At 38.1% G+C, this 12,654-nt stretch overlaps 2 protein-coding genes across 10 annotated transcripts in view; one reads left to right on the top strand and one right to left on the bottom strand.

The window, feature by feature from the left end:
- Positions 1-12,654, top strand: part of IQGAP2 (IQ motif containing GTPase activating protein 2) — a 127,417-nt gene that overhangs the window by 87,504 nt on the left and 27,259 nt on the right. For all 7 annotated transcript variants that reach the window (XM_038171489.2, XM_038171486.2, XM_038171484.2 and 4 more), the window contains 3 exons: positions 321-484; positions 8,501-8,591; positions 12,318-12,479. In XM_038171489.2, coding sequence (XP_038027417.1) covers positions 321-484; positions 8,501-8,591; positions 12,318-12,479 — 417 coding nt within the window. The remainder of the gene's footprint in view (positions 1-320; positions 485-8,500; positions 8,592-12,317; positions 12,480-12,654) is intronic.
- Positions 2,510-6,928, bottom strand: F2RL2 (coagulation factor II thrombin receptor like 2). 3 transcript variants are annotated; one of them, XM_013092133.4, is made up of 2 exons: positions 6,311-6,928; positions 2,510-4,690 (listed from the first exon to the last, which is right to left on the bottom strand). In XM_013092133.4, exons 1-2 carry the CDS (start codon positions 6,366-6,368, stop codon positions 3,609-3,611), a joined length of 1,140 nt encoding a protein of 379 aa, XP_012947587.1. In that variant the 5' UTR covers positions 6,369-6,928; the 3' UTR covers positions 2,510-3,608. The 3 variants fall into 3 exon arrangements, with proteins under 3 accessions (XP_012947587.1, XP_005011659.1, XP_005011658.3); XM_005011602.4 differs by having other exon boundaries at positions 2,510-4,624; XM_005011601.4 differs by having other exon boundaries at positions 2,510-4,696; positions 6,311-6,926.

Genomic DNA, 12,654 nt, shown 5'->3' with positions numbered 1-12,654 from the left:
TTAAGCTTCATGTAGGTCTTCCTTCCCTGCACGTAAAGGAAGTCAATTTTCCCTTTTTTTGGTAAGGATTGATTTGGCTTTAATGGAAAGGTAGATTCAGAGAAATGAGTACGTGTGGCAGAAAGGAAACCTGTACAACTTAATAGCCTCATTTGAGTATCTGAGCAAAAAAAAAAAATTAAATCACTTGCTGTTGCTGCCTCTGCTTCTTGTTACTTGATTTTTCTTTGCTTTGTGTTACTACTTCGTTTGTATGTGAAACATGACAAGATATATCTTTATTTGACAACTGCATTTGTAATAACCATTTTATTTCATAGGAATTATTGCAATTGGCCACATTAACGAAGCAATTGACCAAGGAAATCCTGAGAAAACCTTAGAAACCCTACTTATGCCCACAGCCAAGCTGCAAGATGTGAGACCAGAAAATGCAAAGCATTATCAAGATGTTTTGTACCACGCCAAAGCACAGAAATGCAAGGTTAGAGCTTGGACTGTTGCATCTGTCAGAACTGAAATGTCGATTCTTTTTCCTTCATGTCCTGTTCCTCCAATGTTTTGATTAGTTGTGCTAACAGGGTGGTAAATAAGCCAGTGACAACAATCTGTCACTGAATAATTTTTGAATACAACTTTTTCTGACTGACATAAAGGATTAATTTTCAGTCAATTAATACTAAGATATATTCTGCATCTGTTATGTTTTTCTTCAAGGATTGAGTTACAAGACTGTCAGGCAGGTAGTTATTGTGCAGGCAGGAATTGTCTTTTTTGCTACTAAGTATTCAGTCATGCTGAAGAAGTCATTGTTTAACAAACCTCTAAATAGTACTTTGAGGAGCCTTTTGTTGCTTAAATCTGGGGGGGTTACACTAGAGGAGTCTTGTGCTTATTTCTGTTCTGCCTTTGTCATGCAACAAAATGCTGGCCATCATGTACAATGCCTTCAGCTTCAACCTATCTCAGCAGGATACTGATATCTGCTTCCTCAAAAGCAGTGCCCTGGTTAACATCACAGCTCAGGGAAACATAAACACAGATCAGCCTCACAACTTGCAGGATGTGACTGAATGCAAGATTAGCTAAAACTCGTGGTACAGCATTTCATTTTTCCTGCTGTTTGAAAAGATGCCTAAAATTTACATATGTTCCTAATGTCAGCTGGAGAAATTTATTGCTATTTGGCTTGTAAAAATACCTTCCAGCTATCTTGTCACTTCACCTGTGGTATCTGCTATGAAATTGTGCATTTCTGTAAGCCACAGCTTTTGAACTTGGTGCTGTACATCTGATTTTTTTTTACTTAGGTTCCTATGTAAGCTCTGGTTTCACTGAGCGCTGGATCCTGAAAAGCCTTCCCCTTGCTGTATGCTGTTCTTATTGTGTGTTTTTAGACTTTGACAACTACTTAAAACATCTTCTCTTTTTTTCCCACAAGAAAAAAAACAAACTTCATGAATCCAACTTGAAAAAGCTGTTCTTTCAGCCTGTGGCACTATTTGGAATATCTTGAGCATCTGCAAGATGTAGTTTTTGGATAGATGAATTCAGTTCTTCCAAATCTTTTTTTCTCATGATTAAAAAAAAAAAAAAAAACAATCTCCATGTTTATGGAGAAAGCAGGACCACTGTACAAATTCCCAAGAGAAATATTCGGATATATTAACCTGAGTTACTATTCTAACTACTGACTAATGACATGGATATCACCTTTCTTTAAGAAAAAATATGATTTATACATGTATTGAACTTCCTCTTACAAAAAAAAAATATATGAAAAAGTCAAAGTTTGTGCAATAAGTCTTTTTCAACCCCATGCTTTTTCTGAGTCCTATTTATAAAGCAGATCTGTCTTTAATTGTATTTAAGATGTTTTAAGAGTGAGCTGTGGCATAAGGAAGTACTTGATTTACAACAATCAGATAGATCTGAGTGTGAACTTCCTATATTCCCAAGTGTCTCAGAAAACATATGGGTCTGAACTTCTGGCTTATTCTAATCATCCCATTGTCACATCCCCCCAGTTGTGGTGACCTTGGATAAGTAAAATCTGCACCAAAAACTCCCAGTTCCTATTGTGGCTCTTAATCACAGATCACACCTACTTGTTCTTTGCTTGAAGAAGAAAACGAAAATGTGGAATTTTATTCCTGTAACTTCATACAATAGCTTCTAACAGCTCTCACAGTTGCTTCAAGCAAAGTGTGTTCAAGCCCCAGCAAAGAGAGCCTATGTTTAGGAAGTGTTACTTCTATGTGGAATGTTAAACAGATGTACCATACATTTGCATGCTTCCTGAGTTTTGTTATTTTGAGTGATAGCTATGCAGGTTTTACAGTTAGGTTAGCAAGTTTGATGTTTGTAATTAATGAGTAACACCTGGATTATTTTAAAGTTATCCTGAAGTTACTTTGAGGGAAGGGCATGATTTTAACTAATGTAAATTAGGAGCCAGGAGAAATTGAAGAGGTAGAACCTTACCAGACTGGACATTTCTTGGAGTCAATTTCTATTTTCCCCTGCAAATGGCTTTATTTTTGAGTAAAGTTTCTTACAATACTATTATCAGACAGATGTAAAACACTTTTTTTTTTCTCATCACTGTCTTACATGGTTCGGTTACAAACATGTACACCAGCTGAGCTCGTTTGTAGGAACTTATACTCAGTATATGTAGATATTGAGTTTCTGTAAATGTCAAGTTAATTCTTTGCTTTATGAATGTGGACAATTAATCACAATTTCCTTAAGGAAATGTAACACATTTTCTGTGAGGATGTGAAAATATACAGAATGCTACAATGTAGCTTCCCTGTTTTGCTTACCAAGCAAGAATAAAACTTGCCTGGATTCACACTGATAAGGGTTAGCTTCCAGCTGTCCTTGAGGGTTATAGGAGTACAGGTGCTGACGCAGTGGAAGAACAAGTCTACAGAGCAAAGCTGGTTGAGCAGCCTCAGAGGAGATGCTTCCTTGGAAGTGTGTCAGGTTCCGTGTCTATAGCTGTAGATTCATTGCTCTTCCAGCTGAATGGGATTCCAGCTCCTTATTTTTAACATCCAGTGCAGATTTGCTGTTGGTTGTGTGACAGGGAGCTTCTGCAAAGTTCTATAGCCCCTGAACACCTAGAAAGTGCTTTTACTTGTCCATGTTCCCACCAGACGAAAACCTTCTGTTCACTTCACTGTTCCTGCAGTGAATGTGAGCACAGAGATCGTATGAAGTCTTTGGAAGTCATGAATGGACCTAAAAGTGCTATTCAGATATGGATTCCTCTTCTGTTCAGAGGCTGTGGTGACTGCTATTATAGTTTCTTCTCTATAGTGGCCATAAAAGTGATCTTCCCAGAAGAAAATGGAGATGCTCAGCCACATCCCTGAATCTTGGTACACCAAATGTTGTAACACACATGATAAAATTAGAGTTGGAGAAGAGTATTTCTGAAGATGCTTCTTTGCATGGTGTTTGGAAAGATGTAAATTTTACTGAGATCATGGTTTAACATCCTTAGATTTTTTTTTAGGTTTAATTGTTGCATGTGAGGTTTATTGCTACCTGGGTTAGTAAATATACAAAATCATAATTCCAACAATATAGAAACAAGTTTATGCTTCCCTGGATATTTTAACCATCGTTAGGTAAATATTGGATTGGCTTCTGATTTTGGACATCAGAAAATAAAGGAAAGGATCAAGACAACTGTTTAAGCTGCTAAGACATAAAGCAATTAGATAAAAAGAATACAACTCATCTGTGTTATAATAGTAATAGTTGATATGATGGATAATAAGAATAATATTGCTTGGTACAAAGCAAATAGTGAAAATGGTAAGGATCAAAAGACTGACTTTAACATACCAGAACCATTCACGTGTTTTGAGTGTTCGTATGATTGAGACATAGCAGAAAATTATGATTGCAAGAGGTATTAAAAATCCAAAGATAACTAAAGAAACATAGTAGTAAAACTGGAAGGAAGATACAGTTTCACAAGCATTGTGCACATCATGGCAGGTGTAAATTCCCAGTTGTTTCACATAATAGCTCTGCTGCATTATGCAAAGTGGGAGCATGTACAAGAAAACGATGGTCCACACAGTAACACAGACCATAGTGGCATAAGTACGTTTCGGCAGGCTTTTGTAGGTGAAAGGGTGAACAATGGCCACATAGCGGCTGACGCTGATGCACGTGAGCAGCAGAATAGAGCAGTACATGTTGCCATAAAACACCACAGTTGTGGTTCGGCACATCATTTCTCCAAAAATCCAGTTGTTCCCATTGATGTGATATGCTATTTTGAATGGCAGCATGATGCAGAAGAGCAGATCTGAAATAGCCAAGTTTGTGTAGAGGATGGCAGTGCACACAGATCGGATCCTGAAGATCAGCATCCACAAAATGATGGCATTAGATGGTACACCTAATAAAACAGCGCTGAGGTAGACAGTGGGTATCAGCTTGGTGCTCAGAGAACTTGTCAGGTACTCTAATGTGGTGTTGTTTACTTCTGTTAAAGTGGAGTCATTGGACTTTTTTGAAGAGCTTTTGTTTTCTTTGATGTGGATGGTCTTTGTTTCCCCTTCTATAGCATGAGGGGGGATGTAATCGTAGTCTCTTGCTGAAATTCCACGGAAAGTCTTGATAAGAGACACGGTTTTAACTGCGGAGCCATTCAGTGAAGATTCTAAAGCTTAAAGTTAATATTGTTAAAATAGGCAAACTACTGGATTAGGAATACAACTTTCAGGTAAGGAGAAAGGCAAGCCTTTCCTTGTGAAAAACAATCTCCATTTAGAAAGTTTGGTAGGGTTCTTTGTTGCTTTAAGTTAGCATCTCAAATGTGCTCAAGAATAATCTTTGCTTTATTAGTAATTTCAACCCCGTTCTTTAAAATTTAGTGTAAATTTAATGTTGAATTGACTTTTCTGAATACTAGGTGTTTTCAGTCTTCAGCAAAACGTCCCATTTGTGCAATGTTTGTCACCTGTAAAGGTTTTTGTCACGTAGCAGCAATGTTGGTAATTTATGATAAAAGCTGATCAAGTCTTAGTGCAGGTTACCCTTGTCACTTAGTGGACGAAATGCATGACTGCAAAAAATGAAAAAAGAACTGCCTTGCTTAACAGGGGCTGAAAATTTCAAATTATGAGAAAAAATCATCTCATATACCAAATTAAGTTGCTATTTTGTATTTTTCATCTTCTGACTAAAGCAAACCAGACTATTCTTTTTCTTATACATGAAAGAAATGCAGTTACTCCTGAAACTTACTTTGGGCTGATATTAGATCAAGCTTATTGGTATGAGTAAAATTTTTCATGCAGCAGGAATAGTCTCCATCAGTAAATATAACAGATGTGAGTAAAGCCACTGATGCTGGTTACCTTTCTGATTCTTAGTGGCTGAATTTTAAAGACATTAACATTTATAGATGAAGTATGAATGTGCTCAATGCATGGTATCAAAGTAACTTGTAAAATACCTTTTGCAGAACGAATGGCAGCTTAATGAATTTTGTTATTCAAAAAATTTCTTGCTTGGTTGTGCTTAATGCCAAAAAACTTCACACAAAGCATCAGGCACACATCTTGAATCTGGAATTCAGAAGTGAACTGAAATTTGGATGAAAACCTGTGAAAACCTTTTACCATTCCAAACTGGAACGGAACATGGAAAACAGCTTTAACCATGATTAATTTTTTGTAACTGGTAGATTTATGGTAGAAAACTTTGAAATTATAATCAGTAGCCTGCATCCATTTCAGTAACTTTCTGGATGGTTATTCCCGGGAAAAAAAAAATAATGTTGCTCTTTAAAATGTTTGTATATATTATTGCATAACAAAAAAAAAAAAAAAAGCAATAACAAAAACTTAGTTTGAAAACAGGTCTAATTTTAGTAAGGAAAAGAGTTGGGCTTGATCACGTCCTTAAGTTATGTTTGTCAATAATTATCTGAGATTTTTCCTTCTAATAACATAGTCTGAATCTGTAATCTTGTTGAACACTTTAAAACAGAAAGAACGTGACTTTACAGGTTTGAGTATTGTATCACTACAGAAACATTAGAAGATGTGTTTTTAGTAAGGGCAGAAAGATCGCTTAAATAATTCCTCATTAGTGACTGAGGAAAGCGAAAGGTAATCCAAGGTGTCACTGAAAGGAAACAGTAAAAGTCTGTCTAAAGTAAGCTTTTCTGGAGTGTAATAATGTCATGATGTGTAGAGTCCATTTAAGCCAGTAAAGCACCAAAACCTCAAAAGCAAATATCAATTAAAACAGAGTACATGCAGAAAGGACTCACCTGTAGTAAAAAGACTTGAGGTAAGAGAGAGAAGTCCAGTGAAAACCAGTATCTTCATCGTAGTATGCTAAATCCGGATATATATAAATATAAAAAAAAAAAGGTAATATTGTTTTAGTTCATCTCAAGATGTGTTTTTGAGAGGATATTCTTCCTTCTGTTAGGGTCTAAAGAGTAATTGATCTGTTGTCCAGAAGCATCCTGTAGGCATGAGATTTATGGTGCGGATCTAGTTTGTTCTTTGTCTACTAGTAAGAGGGTGTGACGTATCCAAATATGCACACATGACTCAGTTTCAGCCTCTGCCCAACACTGAGATTAAATTGCTTTACAGCAGCAATTTAACTCTTAATTTACCACAACCCTGATTGTGGGAGAGGAGGTTCTGCTGGAATATGTATGTACAGGTATCTGGGGAAAACAGTATTTTCTGGGAAAACCGAAGGCTGTTTACTTAAACGTTCAGAGGTCTCATCCAAAGACTAAAATTCTGTATTGCTGAACTCTGTACCCTTCTTGGGGAGAGGCCAGGTGTTGGGAAGAGAGTAGTGATCTTGGTTTAGCAAATGTAGCGGTGAAAGCAAGCCACACATACACGGTTTTCAGAAGGCATGTGTGTACTGCCTCAGCCCCTCCCTACCCACCCAGCACAAGCAGCCTGTGCTCCTGTGACGGCATTCCACCCCAGCTGCCTGCTCTTTCCAGACAATTCCCACCCATCACACACTCTGGAACTTTTACCCCATTTTCATTTGCTGTTTTTGTTGATCCCTTCTTCCTCTGTTATTTTTTTCTTGAATGCCAGAAAACAATGGCTTTCTTCCAGCAGACAAAATTAGTGTGAGTCCTGGTCTGGGTTCCAAGCTAGTGGCAAGGCTCAACATAAGCAGGACTTGGCTCCAGAACAAAAATTGTGTCTGTTTTTGTATTTAGTGTGTAGAAATTGGACACCAGATAAGGATTGCGAAACTGAAAAGAATTCCTTTCCTATAAATCGTCAGTTGTATTTTGTATGTGCTCTCTCTCATGTTAACCCTAAATTGCAGTGTACATCCACTGTCATGCAACTGCCTGATACTGGTTGATTTTATTTAGATATTTTGCTTATGTGTTTGTTTGCATATAATAGAAAGAGAGGAGTCTTTGTCTTGCAATTTTTACCCTCTTTTCTTTAACCCCATAATTTCTGCAGATAACAGGTTTATTGGATTTCTGGCCGAGAGTTGGTCCCTGTTACAATGGCATCCATTGTGAAGTTGTTTGTCCCCACAAAGTGTTTGACCTTGAGACCCTCTTTGGCTTTTATTTTCTGAAGTATTTGTGTGTGTACATACTTGTGTATCTTCATTAAACCAATACATTGCTGTTTCTCTCATCTATTATAGATATGACATTCTTCTTTCCTCTCTAGAAAGAACCTGGTGTAACCCAGAGCTCCACTGGGGCCTGTCCATGCCTCCTTTGTGCCCACAATTCTTGGTGTAAACTTGTCTCTGACTGTTTTAAGCTGATTAATGCCCACATGCTTCTGGACAGCAGTCCTGTCAATTGTAGTCATAGGCCGAAACTAGCAGAATTAAAAGGATTGTTTTGTACCAAGCACCCTCTATTTTAACTTGGGTACGACGTCATCAAGCGTGTAGATGATGAGACCTGCTCTGCCACTTAACTCCTGAAATATTTGCCACCTGAGCTAAGTCGTCATTGTTAAACCTGAGTTGCCTTTTTATGCCATCTTTTGCTTTTATTTTCTTATGTAACCTTTACTCATGTTTACAGCCTTCCCATATAAGGGATTTGGGTTGAATACCAACTTCCTGCATTCTCCTTTGTGCTCGTAGTGCTGGCTAATAACATTTGGATATACGTAATGCTTTATTTAATTGATTTATTTAATTACATTGCTTATACATTATGGAAATTGAAACAATTCCAGCTCTGCTCAAAATCTTACTCACCTTTAGCAGGATGGAGTCTTTTACATGTGAAAGCTTTGAGAACTTTTATTGAGCAAGAATTTATTCTAGTCACTAAATGGAGTATAACTTGTTTTATTGCTCATTTTAAGTGGTAAAATTATTTTTAATGCCCGAGGGCTTTGCAAGGGAAGTGTGTGTATGAGCTCTCTCTGTATATTCAGACACTTCTATAATTCAGTTCTCATAAGGCTTTTATCTGTCCTTTTTACAGGAAACCCAGGATGAATCAGCGGTGCTATGGCTGGATGAAATACAAAAGGGAATCATTGATGCCAATAACAATATAAAAGAAGCTGAAATCTGTGAGCATTAAGCTGCATCTTTATTCCTCTTGTTCTTCTTAGTCTGGAAAAAGTGAAATTTTCAGTATTTTTTTCTCCACTTCAGGGAAGAGTGGCATCTTTTATATATGCTGACAGAAACAAATACATGTCCTTTGTCATGCTGAAGTTAGGGTGACTTAAATTTGGAAAACTTTGTTGGCTTTGCACTGGTAAATCTTGAAGTTCAGTTAATAATTTAGTGGGTGTGTTTATATAGGTTAACATGATCAAGATTTACAGTGTCAGTGTAATTTCCTATCACTTTTAAAACAGAAGAAAATGATAACAGGAAGACATGCAAATTCTTAAATGTTTATAACTTCACTTATTTCAATATGGTATCTTCTATTAAGTGCTAACAAATAAAAACTACTTTGGGCCAGCACAGATCTGTCAAGGTTGCCAGCTTGAGTTTCAGGGCTGGGTCACCTCTTGCTTGAGTTGGCTGTGGTGGGAGAGGAGGTGAACAGCTTGTGTGAGCGAGTCTGCAGCACTTTCTTTTGCATCCTGAGAAGTTGTGGAATACAGTTGCTTAACTTGATGTGCTCCTGCAGTGCTGCACTCAGCCTTCAGTAAAGTACTGCTGTCATTTGTTTACTTATAGGCATGCTATGTCAGTAGTTAGTTCTTTGAAAGTTGTGGGTGGAAGAAAAGAACAACAGCCAGGTATTACAAAACTAAATCTTCTATCCCTGCTACAGAACCAGTGAACTTAATGTTACTGTTTCAGAGTTGATTTGCAGTTCTAATTCAATCAGACAGATGTACTGAAAACACATGAAGGATTTTCATTGGTCACACATCTGTGAAAAGCATCTTGTGTTTTCTGAGGCAGGGTTAGATGCACATATGTTGTCCAAACTGAGCTGTTGTACTCGGAGGTACTGATACCCATTTTTTTCCACAAAAGAAGGTTCATTTCAATGCCACCCAGAGGCGTGAGAAAGCCTGAGGAAACATCTGAGCTCAGAGAAGGGAAGGAAATGCATAGCTTATAAACAGATGTGAACTAAAGCTAAAGAGTGACTTGAAAATATGTTTTTGTCTACTGCTGTAAGACCTTTAAATGTGTCGCATAAATTGCATACCTAAATTAGTTCAGCGTTATGCATATACTAGTACCATGCGTGTTGAAAAAGACAAGCTATTGCTTTACCTAGTAGTTGTTTCAGTAAAATCTTCACGTAATCAATGCCACCATTTTTGTAGCAAATGTGCAGCTTTTCATAATCAAGTATGATCAGTAGAACTATTTTAACAAGTCCCTAGTGGAAATAACTACTAATCTCCTGTACTGTGCCCTCTGGGTTGAAACAAAGCAGTGTCAGCACAGCACATTCTTCAGAAGTGCTCTAACATTTTGGAGCTAAAAACTGAGATTTAAAACTTCCCCACGGCACAGAACCTGGTACTCGCTATAATGAAAGCATCCTGTTTCAGGAAGTTAACGTGTTATGTTCACATAGATTAAATTTAGAAAACTCAACTCATTCCCAACTTGGAAATTAATTTCCATTTCAATCTATCCCAGATAAGCTATTTTTGAAAGGCAGACAATCCCCTCCCTACCACAAAGCTTGTGTACAAAAGTAAAGGCAGCATAAAATGGTTTTGTTTCGGTTAGGACAAAATGTGTATTTTGAGATAGCTGCAGTAATGGCAATAGCAGTCAAGTAAGAGGAGGTACTGACAGCTATACTGGAATCATCTTGATCCTTTTCCAAATCATTTTAATGCTTTGTAGATGTATTAAATACTACAATATTAAAACTTTGATATGGCCTTTATAAAATGCCTGTCCTGTCAGTAAAGGACTATCTTGTACCTTCCTTTAGGAAGACATGTTCAGTAAAGACTTTTGTGCTTCCTAATTCTTTGTGGTGTTTGCTGTGGAATTTGGCTTATCTTACTTTGTGTCTTGAATCAGCTCAACCCCTGTACTCCTTGTGCAAGAAGAGATCAAAACAAGATTGGCAGAACAGTAGCTGTATACCATGGCACCCTTCAGGAAGAGATAACAGTGCAGACCTTCAGCTTTGCATAGGAAGGGGCTGTGAAAGCAGGATCTGCCTCTTGAGAGCTGTGTTATAGAAAAGAGCTGATCTTTGGCCCTGCTCAGAGTTCAAGCTTATCACGGTGGGCAGCTGCATCTTTGTGTATCTTAGTTTCTTGGAGGGAGGATAGATGTGGAAGAGCCTTTTGCAGTGCTCATCTGCTTCTGAGATCCTGATTGCTGCAAGAGCAGATCCATGTGCTGAGAGCCTGCCCCCCTCCTGCAGTCAAGGATAGCTAAATTTCACATATCTCATAATTTCACAAGGACACATGGTCCCTTCCTTAGAGCAGCAGCAACAGAATGAAGTGTTACTACACCAGTACAATTTCTATTGAATTGGTGTTTTTCCCCACTATTTTTTCTTATGCTTTTATTTTAGAAGAAAAACATAATTAGTTAATAGATGAGGAGAAAAATCCAGGCAGCGCGGGATCTACAGAAATAACTGTAAGCTAGGTTGTGTGTTCTTTTGTCTGTATAGCAATAGTTTCCAGCATCCCTAACTAGAGGACAAAAAGGAGAGAGAAAAATATTCAAATACTGGTGACCAGAGCTGAGGTGGTTGGTCTCACTACTGTTGCTGAGCACCTTTTGTGGCAGTTGTGGGTGGAAAAATATGTGTAGGTCAAGCAGTGAACATAGAGAGGGACCTTTCTTGTATTGATCCAGGTATACACAAGGAAAAGTGCTTGGTGCTGTAGTCTGAAAAGCAGCTGTCGCAAGCAAAATTACCTGAATTCATTTAAGCAAGGATATAATACAAATATTCTGTCTGTGTGTGTCTTTTCACTTGTTCCTTGGTGCATGCATCTTGAATTTAGATGTTAAGGAACACTATTTAAGATCAGAGTAGTGGTTTCTAAGCAGTGCTGCATATAATTTTATTGTGTAAGGCACTTTGAAGTGTGGTGTATTGCTACATCTTCTTGGGGTGGTGTTATCACCCCTCTGACCATGAGACCTGCACAAAGAAAAGGACACTTAAGCCCTGATCTGGAGCTTCATGTAACTTAGAAGTCTGACCATGTCTCACAGCATTGCTTTTATATGCCCTGAAACCAACTCTTCATTGCTGGCAAACTCAAGGGTGTAGCCTCATCAGCTTTAGACAAGCTTCAAATTTAAGGGGATGATGATGAGGAAGGGTTGCTTTGGGATCGTGACTAGGGTGTTGGCACAGTGTTGCAAAACTTTGCTCACGACAAATGAAATTTATTCTGATTTTGCACAGTAAAACTGAACAGTTTATAGCTTGTAATGCAATGACCCACTGCATCTCTATCAGGCTCCTGAGTGATATTCTGCTTTATGGGCCCACTTGTTGGGCAGGCTAAGTGAGAAAACCTGTCATCCTCAGCTACTGCCCCAGGTGTTCTTTGGTGTCCCACCTGATGGGGAGCAGTGCTGCCCTCAGAGCACTCTGTCATGCTGTGACTACATCCCTGCCTGGGTGCAGGGCACGCTTTCTAACGAGCCTGCTGTTCTCTGAAATACTCTTCCTTAAAAGCACACAGGAGTCTACAAAGAGGTGAAGCACTGGATTGCTGTGTGCAACCATCCCAGATGTCCATTATCAAAGTTGCTAGTGGTTAGCATTGTGGGTATGTAGAGTACAACACTTAATTTTCTCCCTCATTGTTTTTCCCTAGTGGCCACTGGAATATCATTAATTAACAAAAGCTTGGAGAAGGGTGACTCACAATCAATCCCGATGATACTACAGTCCAAGTTTGGATTACGGATTGTTTCAGAATGTGCCGAAATTTACTTCAAGAACCTCTCTGAAGCCAAGAAGCTGAAAACTAAAGATGGTAAAAGCCATCCTGAACAGAAAAGTTTCACATTTCCCTGTTACTGAGGCAACTGGAAAACTAGCACAAAAGACTTACATAAATCACTGTAAAGTGAGGAATGTAGTTGATAATTTTTGAAATATATTGAGAAATGTGTTAGAGTTGCCCAAGTACATTTTACATGATGGTGAAC

The sequence above is a fragment of the Anas platyrhynchos genome, chromosome Z (assembly GCF_047663525.1).
Source record: "Anas platyrhynchos isolate ZD024472 breed Pekin duck chromosome Z, IASCAAS_PekinDuck_T2T, whole genome shotgun sequence".
Classification (NCBI taxonomy): domain Eukaryota; kingdom Metazoa; phylum Chordata; class Aves; order Anseriformes; family Anatidae; genus Anas; species Anas platyrhynchos.
This window is presented reverse-complemented; position numbering and strand designations above follow the sequence as displayed.